The sequence below is a fragment of the Buceros rhinoceros genome, unplaced genomic scaffold (genome assembly GCF_000710305.1).
Source record: "Buceros rhinoceros silvestris isolate BGI_N320 unplaced genomic scaffold, ASM71030v1 scaffold823, whole genome shotgun sequence".
NCBI lineage: Eukaryota > Metazoa > Chordata > Aves > Bucerotiformes > Bucerotidae > Buceros > Buceros rhinoceros.
In genome coordinates this window covers 27,983-48,757 of record NW_010402806.1, presented here as the reverse complement: position 1 = coordinate 48,757, position 20,775 = coordinate 27,983, and the positions used below count along the sequence as shown (strand labels likewise).

At 38.2% G+C, this 20,775-nt stretch overlaps 1 protein-coding gene across 1 annotated transcript in view; it reads right to left on the bottom strand.

Moving 5' to 3' along the window:
- Positions 1-20,775, bottom strand: part of EFNA5 (ephrin-A5) — a gene marked incomplete at its 5' end in the record, with an annotated part of 37,105 nt that overhangs the window by 1,425 nt on the left and 14,905 nt on the right. The window contains 2 exons of the mRNA XM_010132739.1: positions 3,120-3,200; positions 3,599-3,664. Of these exons, the coding sequence (XP_010131041.1) occupies positions 3,120-3,200; positions 3,599-3,664 (147 nt within the window). The remainder of the gene's footprint in view (positions 1-3,119; positions 3,201-3,598; positions 3,665-20,775) is intronic.

Genomic DNA, 20,775 nt, shown 5'->3' with positions numbered 1-20,775 from the left:
AATGTATCTGCCTCGTAGCCCCCATCTCAACAAATTGCACTGCCAGGATTACATCGGGTGAGAGCTGTGGAATTCCAATTAAAGGCACTAAGGGAAGTGGGAGTAAGGCCACTGGGATCACCATCCTGCATTGGCTAGAAACAAGCTCCCTCCCCCTTCATACCCTTGACACCTAGCACAAAGGCAGCTGTAGCACTTAGCATAATTTAGGTTAATAGGTTCTTCAATCCCAGTTCAGTTACAGTTCAGTTACACAGCAAGATCCACAGTAAACTGGATTACCAATTTCTCAGCTTTTTTTCCAGCACTAATTGATGCTACAATCGTGTCAGGCTTAACAACAGCTCTTCGGTGTGGCTCAAGGCAAAAGTATGAAAAGCAAGCACTGAGTAGCTGCAAATATGCTCACATTTGTAAGACAGTCCCACTGATGTCAGTGGAAAAGACTGGCTGGAGTTACTCCAGTTACAGCTCCTTACCATGTACAGCAGGGAGACTCTCCCAGGCACTTCAGCCTTGAACGAGGCCCGAGTATTCTTCCTTCAGAATTATTCCAAAGGAATCTAAAAATTTTAGTGAATGCTGGCTACTGAAAAGTGCTAGTTCTAGTGGCTGTCAGAACGAAAAGCTATTTCCCATTTAATTTCTGAGTTACACTCTTGCACTTTGGTGACACTTCAATGAGAATACAGTACTTTAAAAAAGCAGGTTCCCAATTAAATTATACTCTTAAGAAGTTATGGGGAAAAATATACCTGTTCTAAATGTCAGCTCTACCTCCTGTCATATATTTAGAGTCAGCTCTTCCCAATTTGCAAACTTTTACTCACTGCTGATAAACTAAAACTACAGAGGAGAATGATTTGCATTACCTTCTACATTACCTTCTGCCTCTTGCATCATCAACAGAATTGCAAATAGGTCTGCATTTGCAACATTGAATGTCAACAGTTTTGTCCCAATTAATCCATAAGTCTAAAACACAATAGGGCAGAACTAGTGTAGAGCAGTAATAAATTCTCATTCTCTTTGACTATCAGATACCGCCACAATGGGAACGCTGGCTACAGCTAAAAAAATATCAACAAAAAAGGCCTAAACTAGAAAGATTACTTCTCTTAAATGAAAAATATCTTCTGTGACGTGATTTTTCTAAAGCTTTTCTTCACAGAAGAATTAATTTTCATGTAACATTAAGGGGTTCCTTTCAAGAAATCATCTGGGTTTTCTGTCAGTGCAGCTCCAAGGTTTCTGCACTTGTATGTATATGCACATGAGTCATCTGTGGTTCTAAAAAATCACTTTACAAATTTTATTTCCCTTGGAGATGTACTCATTAATGGTTGGGAAAAACGTTTTTTTTATTATTATTTTAAATACGAAAGGCAAGTGATGAAGAGGACAAAATTCCTCTGCTGAAGACTGGAAATGCCGGCAGTAATTAGAAAAAAATATTTTGACAGCCATGAATTTTCCAGATTACAATGCTTTATATCATATGCTTCAGGTATCATTTTTCCACATATGCACAGCTGCAATTTTTGTTTAGGGACTTTTAATTTTTATTATTAAGGAGGAAGAGAAAGGAAGGACAGGAATAGGGCCAATTACTTGCATTACTTCTGAAATGAGTGTGATCTTTATAGACCAGTTTCCTACAAATTCTTGAACAACGCCAGTGAAATTACAAGGGTTCAAAAATCACACAAATGGTGATTTTTAGAAGAAACGTGACAGTAAGTAATCTGCTAAACATGACCCTTCTGCCTCCCAATTCTTCTACTGTGTAAGAAGGCAGTGGAAGGCTAGGAGAGAGCACAGATGCAGAAGGTGCATGTCAGAGGGAGGTAGATTAGTACACAACACAGATCAAATGCAACAAGATCCACCAAGGCAGCAGCAAGTTTAACAGCTTAATAACAGAAAAGTGTGACAGCAGTTGTCACATTTGGGAATGACTAATCATCTAATAGTGACTGGTCCAAATAATGTAAATATACATTGATTTTGGCAGTGGGAACTTTTTGGTACCACAATTTCTTATAAAAGCTATTATTTTCTCCTGGTAGCACAAACAGTATTTAATTTCAGACTAAACAGAGTTTCTGCGTGCAGTTTTTTTCTGGTATCATTTGTTTATTTGCCTGTGTGCTTTAATTATTGAGGCTTGTATACAACACTGTCTGAGCGGTGCGTAAGTACATACAAAACAAACAGGTAATACTACTACTGCAAATACTTTTTCTACATATCCACCTAATTTTAATGTCATGAGCTATCACATTGAAGTTGATGGGATTACTCACACCACTAGAATTAAACATGCTTCTATCTGTTATAAACCTCAGCCATACAAACAATATACACGCACTTTCATACAGAGATACATCAGCTTGATTGATGGTGGAGGTTAATGTAACTTTGCCCTGGGCACATGAGGGGCTTTATCATAGCAAGCATTATTCTTACTCTTAAGGCAGTGTTTTGCAAAAACTGCAAAAAATTTAAGTTTGCTTCAGTAAAAACAGGACAGGAATTTATGTATATCAGAGTGTGTGTATGTGTGCACATTATGTAAAAATGATGCTTCGCCTAATCAAATATACATACAAATACATGTAATTTCGAAGGACTAATTTGTTACTTAAACAATAACCCTGTCAGATGCACTCCTGTGTCATGCACCAGCATCACACAAGTAGTGGTTCTATTTTTCTGAGTCTTTTGAAACCACATAATAAATGAAGTGTGCCCACTGACTTTATTCCAAAGATTTTGGGCCCAGCTAGTAAATACAAGTGTTTTGCCAGCATCCTGGGTATTTGGCTTGGATGGGCCAGTGACTTCAGAATACTAGTAAAAATTTTACACTGGCACACGCCATATTTTATTAAACCATGTCACCTAAAAAAAAAATTTAAAAGCAGGATTCCCCCCCGCCGCCCCTGCATTAAACAAAGATACAGGAAATATACCACAAGTGATATTAGCACTGCTAGCAATGTGCAAAAGCAGTGCAACTGCACCATGCAAAGCATGCAGAGAGAAGAGGAAAAAAAGTAGTGAAGCACCAGAGGGATACGCACATTTGTTAAAAGAGTTTCTCTAAGCATACTAACCTGCTGGTTCTAATGAATTTTCTACTTTGTCGTTAACATCGAAAACACGATCATGAACACCTATAGTTTTCATACAGCTGTCTATAACAAAAATAGAGATAACAGCCAAATATGTTAGTGAGACACCCTTAAACTCCCCACCTTTCTTTTTTTCTCTTTTTTCTCTCTATTCACTACGTATAATGAAGCATATTTACATTTTAAAGTCTGTGGCCCCTGTCCAAATGCCAGTATAGTCTTCCATTTGTACAACAGTTGAAGAAACAACAAGTTAGCAACTGCCATGTAATTAAAACAAAACTTTATGAAAAATGGTAAGAAAATACAATGAAAACCATAACACAAATGGTGCTGTAGAGAACAGAAACACAAGATCTAACGGCAAAAAATCAAAAAAGATATTTACTGCTGTTTACTAGACCACACATTAAAGCATGCGCTACAAAGCCACCCTTGAAAACTTAATCTGAAGAACTTACTTGCTGGTCGCACAAAGACCTTAAGCTTTAGACAGGATCTCCTTCCACTATCTGGAATCGCAGAAGCTGTAAATGGGGAAGAAGGAAAGACAAGCGGAAGACAGTGAAAATGCAAATAATCTTTTGTGCTAAAGTAGAATATCCTTTATCTTCCCTTCATCTGAAGGGCTGGACACGTTTCAGGCTCTGCAAGTAAGGACTTGCAAGTGTACAAAGTAGCTAGATTATGCTAAAGCTAGGAAAGAAATGCAGATTTTATTTTAACCCCCTTTTTGATTATTTCATGTGGAAGAAGTGAAGCACATGGTATTTTCAATGTTTCATTATCTCCTTTCACCTTTCTAAACCTTTTTCTCAAGAGGTTGTTTAATATGGTTTCTGCTGTGATGCAGGTGTCTACTCTGAAAAATTAAACTTCACAAAAATTAAGATAACTTAGAGAAAAGGTAGCCTTGAAACCATAGCCTTGAGGCCATAGGCTTCAGCAACTGAGAAAGGGATGAAAAAACAAAATGATGCTGAAGATCATAATGCTAAAAATAAAACTATGCATTTATTACCACGAAAATAGAAACGCGCTCCATTAAATTCTGCAGCAACATCAAACTCCATATGCTCCAATACCTTTGTTGAGAAAATACTTATCCTGCTTCAGTCAAAGCATGACTACCCACGTTACATAACTAACAAAACCAGCATATTCCTTCTTTCTGCCCTTCCTCATAATTACCTAGTCAAAGTATTTCATTTTAAGAATACTCACTGTATTAGGAGTGAAACATCAAGTCTACCACTAATGCAAAAGATCACACATGTAAGACTAGTGTCAGCATCTACTGATTTCCTAGGAGCAACTGCTGCTGTGAAAACTTCCTTTCTAGAACTGTTCTTTCCTCAAAATACATTATCATAGGGAAATATACCTGCCTGTCACCACAGACTGGACTCCCTAGTATATTGTCTGACAATCCAAACACTTTGGTAACTTTAATCAATGCCTGCAATTTTGAAATTGTACACTGTCCCGCAGTTCAACATGCACGCTGGCAACCAAGCAACTTGACTTCGGCATGCAGATTTTCACTTGTGAAAGACCATTTGCATACACGTTTTTTCTGCCCGTGTGAAAACCCTGCCTGAAGCACTGCAAACCAATTTTTACTTCTTTGCATAATCTTGCCCATCATACAAAAAGCTATGTATTAGGGCAGAACAAGTTGCCTTTTGCAGCAAATGGCAGCTACCGGAAACTGTTTTGATTTATGAAGGATCACTGGGCTGGCATGATTCATTTGTTCTGTTTATCACTGTTTCATCTGTTTTTACTATTCCTGTCCCTATTCATGACAAATAACTAAAATGATTTATACACAGACATATTGAGTTGGGAAAGTAGAAAATATCCACAGGTTTGAATATTAGTTAACTTTGCTAAAAATGCTTTGCCTGCCCTGTCTTTGAGTTGCTCAAAGCTCTAGGTAAACAGAGGAAACAAAGTGTTACGTTCCGCCCTTGCCCACCAGCCCCCTTTATCACTTGAAGAATGCAAGGCTTAGGCAGAGGGTCTTACCACTTGACGCCTCATTGTTTGGGACAAGATAAAGAGGAGAAGACTATTGTCTCTACAGCCACGAGGGAGGATGTCGTTTAACTGGATCTGAATCGTAGATACGAAAAAGATAATGTCTAGCCCTCCCCGAACTGCGCCTGCTTAATAGACTGTTGAATATTATTTTCTCCTCCCAGGGGAGGCGTAAGTCCAAGTTAATGAGACATGCGATGCATGACATTGTATGACCTGTCACATGTAAGAAGACTGCGCATGTGCAAAGGGGAGGAGACCTAATTTACATCAGGAGTGGGAGAGTCTAATCCATATGTACCAGGCGGTTGAGCAATCCTTTGAATATGTATGTTTTACTGCTTTAAATAAGAGGCCACAGCTACGGCGTGGTGTGCAAGCCTCCTTAAAGGTACCCGACCCTCGCTGCACCCAACTCTATAGAGCTGAAATCACAATAAACATACCTGCCTCACAATCAATTTTGATTGCGGAGTTTTTCCACGCATCAATATGAATGCACACTCTTTGTGTTCATGCTAAGTTCACACTCAGAGGGTTCCTCAACTAACTTGAAATAAATCCTCTTAGTCTTTGATGATGTGTTGCCAAGGCAGGCGTCAGCTTTTTCCTAGAAGAACTTGCCAAAAAGAACTAGCAGATTCAGTACAAACACCAAAAAAGGAGCAAAGTATAGAGTCCAGTACAGCAAATGCTGTGGTTCTGCACCTGTTGGAAAGTGCTTGAAAAATTGTTTCCCTCTTTTAATCAAAAGACAAAAGTGTGAAGAAATTATGCTTCCCCCCCCTCACAATGACAAGCAGTTAAGAAGTGTTAACAGCTGGCTTAGCTATAGGCTGTTACTAAATCAAAGTTAGAAAACCTTCCTCTACTGACATTTACATTAACTGGTGAGTTATTTAGGGCACAACATTTGCACTCCATGGTTATATTCAGGAAATTGTGTCCTTTCTGTGGCCCTCATTGAATAAATGCAACTGGCTAAATTGGTTTGCTCAGACTAAAGAGGCAGTTGTAGATTTCTCAAAAGATAAGAATCCTATAGTCATTACCACATTACTAGCTTAAAGGTGGAAACAACATTTCCAGCATCAGCCAAAACAGAATCCCCACTGTAATTTAATCACTAACAGATTTTTCCTGCTCAGAAATTATTTTGGAAGTGCATCACGACACACATTTATTTAAAGGCAAGTTTCAGCTTTGATGCTTTTACACACTGTTATGTCCATAAAATAATAACATTTTGCTCATTGTTGTTTATTAGAATACTCTGTTAGTCAGTGACTAACTAGGATACCACTGACTAGCTAGAATAGCTAGAAGCTAATAATATTCTGTTATGGAAAATTTATCTGTTCAATTACGTTATAAGAAAATTAATGCTTTGTATATATAAATATTGTATGTGTACATAACATTGGACACACTTAAGAGCTTGTGATTGGCCATGTTCATTCAAAGAAATATACTAAATTCCGTTTCCTGCCTAAACGTTTTTCCAACAGTCCTCACACAGGTTTGCAACAAAGGACTGTATCATAAATTGCAGTACTATTGCCAACATAGCTGTTGCGTCATCCCAGAAACTGATCCAGTTTTAGCAGTAAGCATGAAAATGCTTTGTTCCTTTCCAGGAAAACTATGTACTGCCAATGTCTGCCATAAACCCAGAAAGATTCCTCTTTAGTCAGTCATATTGTTCTTCTGTCACAACTGCCTCAACAACCACGCCAAGGTTGTTACACTATGTCTTTGGCCTTCCTGAGAAATTAAGAACTGTCTGCAAGCTACGTAACTACAACCAATTATTTTTTTTAATTCCTTTCTTCTTCTCCCTCCTTCTCCTTTTCATTTTAAGAGAAAAAACATAGACCAGTTGCACACACATTGCAATAAATTTATCAGTATTGTTCTGTTCTCTTCTCCATCTTCTTTATTCTGCAATATTTTCACCAGTATCCTGTGAAAACCCTGCCTGTTGAATTAAGATGTCCAGTATATGATGGCAGCATATGGGATTTCTGCCCCGCCCCCCCCCTTTCAGCAATAAGCTCAAGATATTTTTTCTCTGAATGTTAGGCACATCATACTTGCTCTTTACTACAGAAAGACAAGAGTCCTTGTTAAATCTGAGGGGTTTTTTTGTAAATTAGTGCCTCGAACCTTGAATTCAAGCTGAAGCTTGAAGTCCTATTCTTCTACACGAAAGCAGGTGTAATGGCAAACTCTTGCTGAAGAGGACAAAACTCCAAATCAGGGTGACATGGTTGACAGCATTTGACTAACACCTACAAAGAAACACCAAATGACCAAAGCAACACAGTAGAAAGGATAAATGGCACATAATAACATTTACTAAGAATAAATGCTAAATATGCTTTTTCTGGAGCAGAAGTAATGCTACAGCTAGGACCTAACAAAAGCTGAGGCTTATATGAAGAATTCTGGGATCATTTTGATCCAAATATCTCCCATTAAACTGATTGCAACTGGAAAAACTCAAGTCTTGACTTCAGGACCTAAGGGTAGAGCATTAGCACTAAAAATTCTGTGGTTTTAAGTTGTTTTATTTTCCAGGAAAGGTGGGTTTCCAATGCAGCAGTCTGGAAAACTCCCTGACACTCTCTTGGATGGTTGCAAGAGAGCAACATTGCTGAACTCTGGAAAGGTGAAAGAGAACTGCTCTTTAGAACTCCTAACTGTCAGTTAGGATCTGTTAAACTTGCTTCCTAGGTAAACTATTGCTGTTGTTGCTACCTTTCACCACAATTAGCTATAGTAAAAGAGAAGACGTCCTTTCTAGGTGGTATTAGGAGAAATTTCTTTCTCCTTTGTGCACAAAATCAAGTTAGCACCTAAGGCTCTGGTATATGGTTTTTCTATTCACCCATTTTAAAGGTGATATTAGCTTTAAAATAGAGGCCAGTTCTGAGAGCAGGAAGCCTCTGATGCTAATGGAACCTGTCCCAAGCAACATTTTCCATTTCAAAAGCCGAAATTCCCAAGGGAAAAAAAGGCAATTGAAACCTTGCCGCACAACAAAAAGAAACCTTTCGAAAAAAATCCCTTTAGGAGCAAACGAGGTTATATTTTTTTTTTTCCATGAATGACATTAGAATAGAAAAGGTCTCACTGGTTTAGTTTGTGTTAGGATGAATCACAAAGGAAAACAGAAGAGGAACTCTGCAGAGTTGCTAGTTCCTATCGTCATTTACAATTCCTATAATGCTCTACTCCTCCCCTGTCCTACCTCACCTTTACCAGCAACTCTGTGACAATCTCCTGAGTCCCTCTTTTAAAGAAATTTAGACTTCATGTTTACACAAAGACTTGGGATTAGAAGAAAGGGCACACTAAAATCCTTATGAAATCACAAGATATATAAAAACATCTTGATTATAAAAATAACAGGTTTGGTCTCTTTTTTTTTTGTTAATAGGAAAATCTGACAATTTGGAAGAAATTCAACCCATGATCTCTATATTCTTGAGATGAAAATTCCATTTTCATTAATTGAACTAGAAAAAAAAATATTCAATGAATCTATGCATATAGGACTAGATCCAAGCTGCATCCAAAAATGGCCCATAAAGACAAGTTAGATGAGAAAATTTCCCTTCTCTGAACCACTTCTGGTTACCATTTTTATACCCTGTAAGGAATGGAAAGAGAGTGAAAAAAATTATTCTCTCCTAATCTAGAGCCAAACCATAAATATTTCAGTATTTCCAAGCTATATTTAAATATTAAAAAAAAATCCATTTCCCTTCATCCCACTCCTAAGCAGTTCTCTGCTAGAAAACACATGGTACATTATTATTATATTAGATATAAATAACAAGTTAGGTCCAGCAGAGTTACTCAATAACTGCAGGAAGCCACAGATAGAGAACAAATAGTAACATACACAGAAAACTGTGCAGGTTTTTTTCCCCAACAGTTTTGCAGTTGAATTTACTATGTTAAATCCCCAAAACTCCTTGAAGGACTCATCAAGATATGGCCCAATCAACCTACCAATTAAGCTAATTAAAAAGTTAATACAAAAAAAATATGAAGTATTAAAATTCCAAAAGTAACTTCGTTATCAGGACCTGATAGTCATGATGTAATTAGGTCTTTCCTTTCCTGAGACAGGCAGCAGTTTGGCCAGCAACTATCTGAGGCTCAGTTCCTAACCTAATAGCAAGTTATTATTAGAATGTCACATATAAAAAGTTTCTTCTTATTTACTGATAATCACATGTATTTGGTGGTTTCCTCTCCTTGCCTCCTCACTGATTCTTAGCTTTCTAATTGCAGCTTTGCATCTTTTGCTAAAACACAAGTCCTACAATTATAATAGCAATTCAAATAATTTAGCACTACAAAAATATACTTCATATTCAACCCACTATGTGCTCCATTAGACAGCAAAACTTAAACTGTTCAGTGTACAAATAGCGCTCCATTTATCTAAGTCACTCAGATGGCACCTTTGTTTTAGAACAGAGAGACACTGGTAAAGAAGCACCCCTTCCTTATGCAGGAACCCAACACTCCCCTCCGCATCTCCTCACGGCTCTGATATAGCCTGCTGCAGATACTCTGCAAACAACAATTCTCGTATTATTTTGTATTTCAATTTCCTATTACCAGTTTACTTGGAATACTGTCTGAAGGATTATAAAGAAGTGCTCATGAAACACTGTGGAGAGAAGTCTGTTCTCGCTATTTTTTTGAAAACTGCAATGACTGTTTTCTTCTGCACATGCTAAGATGTCCAGCAAATAAGATCTTCCTTGTAGAGAAGACCTGCGAAATTACACCGAGATCTCACCTCAGTTCATTGCAGATATACTATGACTGGCACCCTCTCTGTATTATGCAAATTCTGGCACTTACAAGTGCTTCCCAACCACAAAAACTGAACAGAATTATTGTTTCAGACTGGGAAGCCAGCAGATAATTAATTTTTAACTTCTCCCTAGCACACTAAATAAAGATGCCACATGCATATAGCTGGAGTAAACACTTAACACTTATTGCTCAGTCAAAAGGGCTGTACGTGTAACTTCTGTAATCACTTGAAGAAACACCGCAAACAGAGGACCTGCAGCGACCCCATACATAGGACTCTGCATGTTGTAAATCAGAAACTCATATGTATGTAGTTCTTCCACTCTCTTAGTCCTGTAAGTTACAGACAATCTATTCGGGAGAAAATATTTATAGCTGTGATTTGCCTCCAGTGTTTTCAGGCACAATACCACTCCCATTAGTCAAATCCAATATTCATGTAACCTTATACAACCTGGAAATCATAATTCCACCAAACTGAAGTGTTTTAGCATCCAATATCCTGTGTCAGCTATAGAGCTTTAGAAAGTTTTATTTTTAAGAACAGTCATCTGCTTCTTTCTTTGTAAAGAAATGAGTATGTGTGAGAGCATTAAAAATGCAGTTTTCCATTATGTTTGCCACAGGCAATATTTCTCAATTTGTGCAAGTCAAAAGAAAAAATAGCCCATTAGTTGTTAGAAGAGCTGAGCCTTTCCCCTGTAGGTTTACATGTGATTTCCCACACAATACAAATGTATGCAAATTAGCCAGGTAAATGCAGAAGTAGTTATTAATATTCTTCTCACAATTTAGATTGAAAAAAACCTGACAAATTTGCATGAACAGTACAACTGAAAAAGTCAGCTAGAATTTAATCAATCAATAAAACACTCCTTTGTGTGCACAGATGAAGTAACACCCATATCTAAGGACAATGAAGGGGTCTTCAAAATAATTAATCAGAGAAGAATCTATTTGAAAGTATTTTCTGATAATTTTCTCCTTGTGAGTGTTAAAATCAAAACCTAAGAATAGATAAATACTGGTCCTATCCAAATCCCAGCTTTCATAAATACCGGAGTTTAATCTAAAAAAGAGTATTTGCATGTCTGCTTTTCATTCTAATGTATCAGCAAAAGTTTTGTTCCGGTAGCATAAACATGGCTCCATTCTGACAAATTAAAATATTCAATGTCCATGACTAAATCAGTAAATCATGCCTAAACTTATTTGTACTTTTGCTATGGCCGAATCTACCATCTCCCTGTATTTATTCATCACCAAGATGAGCTCAGAAAAAAAATTACTGTGCAAGTTAAAGAGTCAGAAATCTCAAGACAACAACACACACACAGAATCTTTTCTGCGAAAGGACTGCCAACAACATTTGAAAAAAAAGAAAAATTAGCTAACAGGAAAACAAACTGTTGCAAAGTCACAGCTAATACTCCCTCTGGCTTAATACTGGCAAAAGTACTATGGGTGCTAGTATTTCCAAATTAAGTTTTCAAATCCACAATATTAAAAGCGTACCTAATAAAAATGCATATTTTACTTTACTCCTGCATACTTGACTACGTTTGTATGAAGTGAAGGTAGAAATAATCATACCATATTTCTGTACTCATCTCTGTATATGTGTACGTGGATGCCTACACACATACAGATTTCCGTTCCGCACTTCATGCAAAATGTAAATCACAAAGTGCACAGCAATGGAGAAAAAGACTTGATAAAAGCTCTGTGCACAACAACAAATGAATTGAGAAATACTACCTTTTTTTCTAATGACATACTTAATTTGCACTGGCTTTGCACTGTGTAAAAATACTGGATTATTACGGCATGTCTCAGAAGTGACTATATGTCTCAGACCCCCTAAAAATAGCCTAGTATATGGAAATGACTTGCTAGACAAATGCTATTTTAGTGAGAGTTCCTGGAAGAACGTAATACATAGTTGCTGTTTCTGCATTAGCACTTAATGCTGAACTGACTGTCCCATTGCAACTGCTTGGCCATGACGAATTGCAACTTTTTCTTGCAGTTTCTAATCCATTGCAGCTTACATATTTGGTTGAAGGTTGCACGGATTGAAAGTAGGTTTCATATCAAAGTCATACAAAACAAAATCAAATCATATATGGTAAGAGATGTAAACCATGGATTTGCAGTTTAATTAAGCCATTTGTCCAGTATTTCCTCGTAGCATGGTCTAGCCCCATTATGTCTCTCAGGAAGGTCCCTTATTGGCTCTAGGGATTAATGACAAGACTTTTTTATTGTTGGCCTGGCTGTTGTATTGGAGTCAGACGTTTTTAGTGGAGAATAAAAAAGCATCCCAAAGCTCTGTCCTTCACAGCTCTGGGCACCTCCAGAAGTTAGCAGCAGCTGAGGGCTCATATGAGGCAGACAGCATCACTTTGGATCCAGTTCAAAGGTTTATTATAGTCATACTGTCATCTGTCCTCCCAAGTTGCAGCGTCCAGTTGGGAAAACACAAAATCACCTCAGTGCAAGGCGGCCTGCACCCTTCACACCTTCAGAAGAACAACAAAGCAGATATATCAGCTGCAGAAAGATCCAACTCTGTCTGAGCTGTTCCTCTGAACCAAGCCCCGAACCAGTATGAGAACCAAGCTCAGCTGTTCTTTGCAAAGACTTTTTTTTTCTCTCATAATAGCAATAACAGTTACGTTCGTTTATGAACCAGGGCAAAGCTGTCATCTAACTGCAGCCTGAGCCTCCCAGAGAATCTGTCTGTCTCTGTGGTGTTTCTTCTCATTAAAAAACAAACAAAGCTCAGCTGGAAATAAATGAAAGGCATATCCTGCTTTGAATGAACTTTTAGTTGCATATAAGCTCCTGTGAAATATATAAGGAGGTACAGATGAAAAGTAGATCACATAGTTTCTCACACATTAAATATTTGCAGGCCCTTCTCTCATATAAGAATGTTTCTCTTTCATAAATGCAAACTGTATTACATATAATAAAATAAGGGCTAACATTTCTGTACTAGCATAATATAAATGACTGATGCCATACTCTTCTATTGTAACAAACCAATACTTATTAACTAGAATGAAACAAAAACCTCAGATCTCATTACTGTTTTCAGTGTCATTAACAAAACCAAATACAGTCATGGTACAACATTAAGACTGTATTAGAGTAAATCGCTAATAAAACAAGTTAATACTATCAAATAGAGCACTTAGAGAAAAATATATCCTCCTATGTACTTTCCATAAGCACTATTGTACTTTGATTTTCCCCCAGTATAACTAGAAATAAAATGTTTTTCTTCAAGTGGGCTACCCATTTTTCTGATTTCCATCTCTTAAGAACTACACATCAGTAAATCCTTTGAAGAGACGTATAGTCTTGTTAGTAATGACCTTCGCTTTTTGGTCTTTAAAGCAACGTGCTCATCCACGTGGAATTTGTGGATATTGTATCATGTTACTAAACCTCGTATACTTTAATGGACTTCATATTATCCGTGTCTAGCTTTACCACTGCTGACACTGTAATTAAAGCAGAGAGAAGCATTCCATTCTACTCCGTGTACTGTGTCATGGGCTTGCCACTATCCTTAAAAGGCTTAGAAACATTTCTAGTTTCCTTTGCTCTGCCATCAGTTTATGAAAATACAGAAATAATTAATGTATTGTGCTGGGAGTGTGACATGTACATAGACATGAAAAGTCACTTCTGCTGACTCAGCTAAGCAAAGCAACAAAATATGTTGTTTATGTCTTGTGGCGGAGGGAGAAAATGCGAAGGCAAGAAGAGATCTTCAAGAAGCTGCCTCAGGCTCAGCGGAAATTTAGAAAAAAAGCACAGACTATGGGTTGCATTTTGTTCTTACTTAAAATGAAGGCAAACAGTGAGAATAATTCAAGTTAAAAATGTGTTTGAGTGCAAATGCATGCCCAAAAGTTTGCAAATGCACTGCTTAGAGAGAATACCATTTATCAAAAGATTTCTGAAGGGCTTTTTCTCTTGACAAAGTTCTAACAGCATCTTCGTACAGCCTTTACAAAAGATGCCTTTACGCAGACAGTCAGCTCTTATACAGATAAATACAAATTTGTGCAGGATGGAAACCAGGTATGAAAAAACACGATAGTAAGTGAAGCTCTGATTGTGTCAGGGAAAGTTTCTGAGGGCACAGACCTCTGTTTCATTACTATGGTGGGGTCCCAGCTCATAATCGATAACAGTACAAACACAGATGCCAGCACTATACTAATAACAGTAAGCCTTTATCAGGTTAATTCCTAGTTTGCTTAAGTCCTGCAGAGGGACTACTGAACCTTCAATCATTTCACCACACAAGCCAGAAATTTCTCCCCAGTCTTTAGAAGGCTTTCCTTAACTCGTCTCTTTGCCACCTTTACCATGACAAATTCTGGAACACTTCAAGCCAAAGCCCTTGGTTTAGCCAAAAGTTTGCCCAGCGAGTTTTATTTAAACTCCTAGATCCCTGTTCTATCTTTCACTTGTCTAACTTGTGTTCAGTGCCACAGGTCACACTCCGACTTTGAAAAACGTATTTCAAAAAAGCCAGCTATGTGAGAATAGCTGCAGCCTCATCAAGGAGAACTGCTGCCTTGCCAGGAATTTGACATGTCTCACCTATGCCAGAAAGGGACTGTTTACTGTCATAACTATGTCTGTGGGTAAGTCTAGAACACCTATGAGATAGCTAACCTTTCACTTTACTCTGCCATAAACTATTTCTTTCTGCACCGGTGGTTTGGTGGGGTTTTTTTGATTTAATGTGTACCACAGGATCTTTAACCCAATTTCCAGTGATCATTCCCAGATGAATTCAAAATTAGATATATGTGTATGCTTTTTCATAACTGGCCTCAAAGGCTCTCGTAGCTTGGTAACCAATTTTTAAAAGCAATGAATACTGCACCAGAGTGTTGAAACACTCGGGTGCTTTTTGAGCTTTTGTCTTCCTGAATGCTGTAACAATTGTTCTTTCAGAACTGAAGCATTTCTCCACCTCTCTTGCAGAGAAGTCTGTATTTCACACTAACAATCTGCCCAAGCAGATTGGGAAATTCTCATCTCTATTTGCCACCTGCTACTTTCTGAGCAAGCTCCACCCCACTGCAAGCTCACTTCTCTGTTTTTAACATGTTAATTTAAGGAATTCACGCATGAGCAGTTTCAAATGTTGCTTCCCTTATGTATCCGAGGTCATACATATGGAAAACAATACGGGGTAACACAAAACTACTTTCTTGAAGTCTCCTTACTTAGGCATATTTCACTTAAAAAGAGATGGGCAAAAACTCTGTCAAATCAACTTACCTCAACCACACAGTATACATCACTGTTCCATTTAAGTGCCTCTGACCTAATGTGGTGTCTCCACTCCTCAGTGGATGGAGACCTCAAGCCTGGTCTTACTAGAACAACCCTCTCAGCGAAGTGTACAATCACTATGCCATATTCTGTGATCATGAAGATCAACCTACATTTGTATCTCAGTTCCTGGCTAGTTCAACAAACATCTGCACTGGTAGCTGTGCAGAGCTGCTCGACAGCATGCATCAGAAGCTTCTTTCCTTTCACATATAAAATAGGGTTCAGGATTCTCCAGAGGAGTCCAGATACACTCTCATTTACCTTAGTTAGGAAGAGTCACTTGAAATGCATGTATTTTCTCCTTGAGTTACTGCAGCAAAACATGTCATCATCATCATTATCATGGTTTGGCTTGGCGGACGAAGATTTGGGAAGGGCTTTCCCCACGCTTACTGCAAGTGCGCTGATGGCTGAAAAGGCCAATGCGGGATAGGCAAGACCAGTCAAAAAACCTCCCAACCAAACAAACAAAAAACCCCAGCCTGAAATCAAATCTCTCTCTTTGATCTCAGGGGAAGCATCAGATCTGCAAATACATGCGTACTGTTTGATCTGGGGTCTTAAACAACATGGGTAGTGGACAATTCCATACACATCTATGAATTATATGATATGGCATTGTTGGCTGAAAGGCCAAAAAACCTTGAGTATGCCTACATGGATACTGCCCTACCAGTCAAGGCCTACTACGCACACCTGCTGCTTGCCCATCCCGCTCTCACAGCCATCTTGGGGGCACCAACCGTCCAAGATCATGGAGACACACTGGGGTCCACCACACTCCAGCAGGACTTCCAGCCAGGACAACAGCAAACCTGGGTCTGTCTCAAGGCCTTGTTCAGAGACTGCATAGCCAGAACCTATGACACAGAAGGATTCTCCTGGTCTGTGTTCCTAGTTAATTTTGAAGATATCGATAACCTTCCAGTTCATCTGTTAAAGGTCACTGAATAATTTGTTCTTTAGCCAAGTAAGAGTGTTTGTGGTACCCTCCGGCATTTTTCTGTCCTCCCCTTGTGAAATATCCTGCAGAAGCAAGAGTATTTTTTTTTCTGGGATTGAACTTTTTTTTTTAAAGCCCACAAGGTGTGTAACCAAAGCTGGCACTAGAGTATCCTAATTACAAAACCCAGCAAGGAACTTTTGCACATGTTTTGTGGACTTCAGATTTTTCATTCACAGAATCTTCTTGCTGATAAAGTAGAGATCATGAGAAAACTTCAGGAGACAGAACCCAGACTGGCAGTAAGTAATTTTTCACTCCTGCCTTTAATAGCAAGATCAAATAAAGAAAAATTGACTTTATATTTGTAACATGTCATTCCATTTTTGTTTTGAGAAAATATTCTGAACTCCTCAAAAGAAGAAGTGACAGGGGCAGGGAGGAATGAGATCAAGGTTTATGTTTTTATTCAGAAAAAACATGCATCTTGAAACAGAGCTGCAGAAAAATAGCAGGTCCGAAGCACTATCAGGGCTAGCTGCTTTCTGCTGAGCTCAAGTGACCATTTTCAGATCCTTTCAATCTGTGGTGAAAAGATCATTACCATGCTACTCCCTGGACGTCAGTCCTCCTGCAAGTGAGCTCCTTTGTTATGAATATGGAACAGATGGAACCAAATCTATCTGCTCCATAGGAACAAAACCACTTACAACCTAGCTCGCTCTATTAAATACTCTACTTAGCTCCTTTACAGCACTGGCTTTCTGTGCACTGCTGTGAGGTTTTGACTTTATAGAAAAAGGCACTTCATAAAAGCAATAGTTCTTACTCTTAAACCAAAAGCAGCCTAAGAACTGCAGAAGATAAATAGAGAGTTTAACCCGCATGGCTCCTTGGAGATATGCAAATATTCAATTATTATTTTTTTTAAGCTAGAGAATGGATTTTTTCTAAGGAGGAAAAATAGCCATATGTTGCCAAGACTGTGCATCAATGGCAATGAAATAAAGACGGTAATAGGTTACTCACTTTAATAAAGGTTGAATCCAACAATGTTTTTGCAAGAAGGAATGTGGATTTTACTTGTACATATGTAAGTGTGGATCAAGGTGACACTTCTGCAAAGAAACCAGTACCAGTCTTTCAAAAATTGACTTTCTTGGTAGGAGACAAAAGCCCCTGAAATTAGGTCCCCACCATGAATACAAAGAAGATTTATTGCACCAATTTATCTCCAAATATTGGATCTCTACTTCCTGAGACTTTAACAGAAACTACATCAATATTACATCAATTAACTTAGCAAATTGAAAATATGCATAAACTGTAGCTCAAACAAATAGATTTACTTACTGACTGCTCATTTGCAGCAGTTAAGCAGGTACATATAGGGTATCTGTCATTTCTCTTACTGTCAGAACAATAACTGATGTTTATTTCTAGCCACACATGCACATATATACAGAGATACAGTCTATATCAGCTTCTCACAAACCCCCACACAACAGAAGTCATCAGCCTCTTTACTCATAGTTTAATACATTAATACATTTACCGTCTGGGTGCTTTTTAAGAAGTAATTGAAAAAAGGATTTCTGTGGCACGATGCTTTGATTTTGACTAAATCAAGTCTTCAGGCAAATCTCCCCCTGCCAGCAAAGGCGCAGCTTGCCTGAAGTCGTAACCTTTGCTGGCAGAAGGGAACTGGCCTTGAAACAGATCACGAAGCAGATGTTTTATGCCAAATCAGAGTCTAGGGATACACAAGCTACAGCAAATAAAACTCTTCTCCTGTCTGTTCAATCATTTCAATTCCCTGCAGTGTGAAATATGAACTTGCCAACAAATGGCCAGTGCGCTATGCAGCAGAGCAGGGAGAGCGAGTGCTACAGATGCACCAAGGGCTGGAAAACTTCTTCAACAGATCTGCTTTTCAGCCCAAGCCTCAGCCGTAACATGTGGGAGCCAACTCAATGTAAGGTCATGGTTTTGTAAAGACAAGTTTCTATCGCTCCAATTATAAAAATTGTGGGCACTTGCTTAAGAGAGAAGGTTTACATGGCTATATCCACTGATCATCATCATTAGTGGCTCACAACAAAGGTGGGGTTTTTAAATTATTTTTCTTTAAATTTTCTCACCTGAGACATGACAGACTCACCTACAGGCTCCAAAAAAACAAAACAACAACAACAAAAAAATCATTCCATCACAATGTCAGAGATCTGCTACACAAAAGCCCCACAGGAAATCCCACTGTTGAGCAGTCGGGTAGCCTCATACCAGGAGAGGGTATGAGCTCTGTTCCCACCACCTTTGAGAAGCATGGCAAAACTCTGGTAGCACCTGAGCAAAAGGGCAGGAGAGACCAATGCTCCACCTTCCTCTGGTCTCTCCATCTAGGTGTTTCTGTCTATTTAAAGCATAATCTATCAAGAGACACACACTTGCTCTTGAGAGATAGCTGTTTAAATCACTACTTAAACGTAAAAGAAACCTTGTACTTTCAAGTCAGTTGCCAACCACATCACCACTACAATGACTCCTTTATGTGTTTCTAAGCTAGCAGTTGCACTTTGTGTTGAAAGGAAGGAACAGCTTACAATACTAGACTATTTTAGCCCCTGATTATGGGAGAACAGAAATAGGGCTCAAGTTGAGAGGAATATTGTATTGGTACCTAAAAAGAACCGAAAAAACCAAAAAACCAAAATGGCAAAATATGAACATGGTATTCAAAAGAAACTACTGACAAGCTTTCAAGATGTTTACAATCCACAATAGAGATCACATTTGCAGAATAACTCAGTGCTTCATGTGCAAAGCACTTCAGAAATCTGGCCAACTATTTGGACACCTAAGTGACAGCTAAATACTTCTAAAATTATGACTCTTATTTGGGATGCTAAGCACTTCTGACATATGGGCTATAATATGCAATCTATTTATTTTACCCACTTTTGGACTGGCATCAAGGAATAACAGGACTGGAGATGCATACGTGCAATTTACACAGAATAAATTACAGATTGCATCTACTCAGGGTTTAGGTGGGTTATCATTGGTTTTGGTTTTGTTTTTTTTTTTTTAAATTTGTGTGTTCAGGTACATTTCAGATGTGCCCTAAAGCTTAGATGAAGATTCCACTTAAATGTAGATGCACCAAAATCTATTGTCTTTTCACTGATGTTCAAGTCAGAAAAAGACCATAAAGCAATCTATGTGAACAGCCATCAGAATTTTTTCTTCAGAAGTCCAATTAAAGGGAACCAATAATTTTTACAGTTCAATGTACATACACAATCTCTATTTACTTTTCAAATCTAAAGCAAAACAATCTGTGAGAAATTTATGTAATAAATTAATAAAATAAATAATTTTTTAAAGTTGTTTCTTCATGAAATGGCATAGAAAAAACAACTTACGGCTAATTTAAGTCTTTCTTCCCCGTGCCCTCACAGAAAGCTATTATTTCAGGGACGTCTTTCTTCAGCCCAAAATACAGTTGCTGAAGAGCTAGGGCAATTTTGTGGGTGGTTTTGTTGCTGTTTTATTTGCATGGCTTTCATTGCTAACTTCTTAGTAGAATGTACGTGTGTTTCTAATTTCACGTCATAAGGGTGGAGTGTAAATCTACATGTACATATTAGCCCACATAACACCATATGCTGTTCACAAGCACCCTGTGGCATGGCATACCTCCTCATGAAAATCCAGTTGTAGGTACACTAGCACCAAAACTGTAGTTTTAGTTCACACTTCTAAAGGACGTTGTTCCTCACGCTCATACCAGATACAGTTCCAAAAATGTTCTCTTCCTTTTCTGCCTACAATTTAGGAGTTGCACCATGTTCCCCGAGAGATTTATTTTTGGCATGAGACTATTTTTCACTCAAAATATTCTGTAGTTCACTAAAATGAAAGAATCCTAGGCAGAAATATCTTTTCTCAGCTAGGTTAGCATATTAAGAAATATTCTCCCTATATAGTCTTTTATAAGTGTTTTTCCTAAGCTAGCTCTTAATGCACATCTTTTAGACCTATGTAAAATCTAGAACCAATTATCGGATTTCCAAATTATCCCATGACTTGGTTAGAAGCAATGCTATTGTTTCTGATGAGAACAAGCAGCCTGTGTGGCCGAGCAGTGAGCAGTTCAAGGGTGAGAGTGTACAGTGCCCTCAAATCGCCACTCACAGCAAACACTGACCATTACACAGAACCAGGTGCCAGGTAACTGCAAAGCTACTGGAAAAGGCAGTTTCTCCCTCAGTTAAGAAGATATGACACGACATATAGTTTGGAGAACTCTAGTGAAAATAAATATTTTATATTCTGCATTCCAAGGACTTTGGTGGCAAACTTTCTGAACAGTGGCCATACTTCCTTACAGAAGTTGGAGCACATTTGTAAAGAATGACTTCTGCCGTTTTCTTA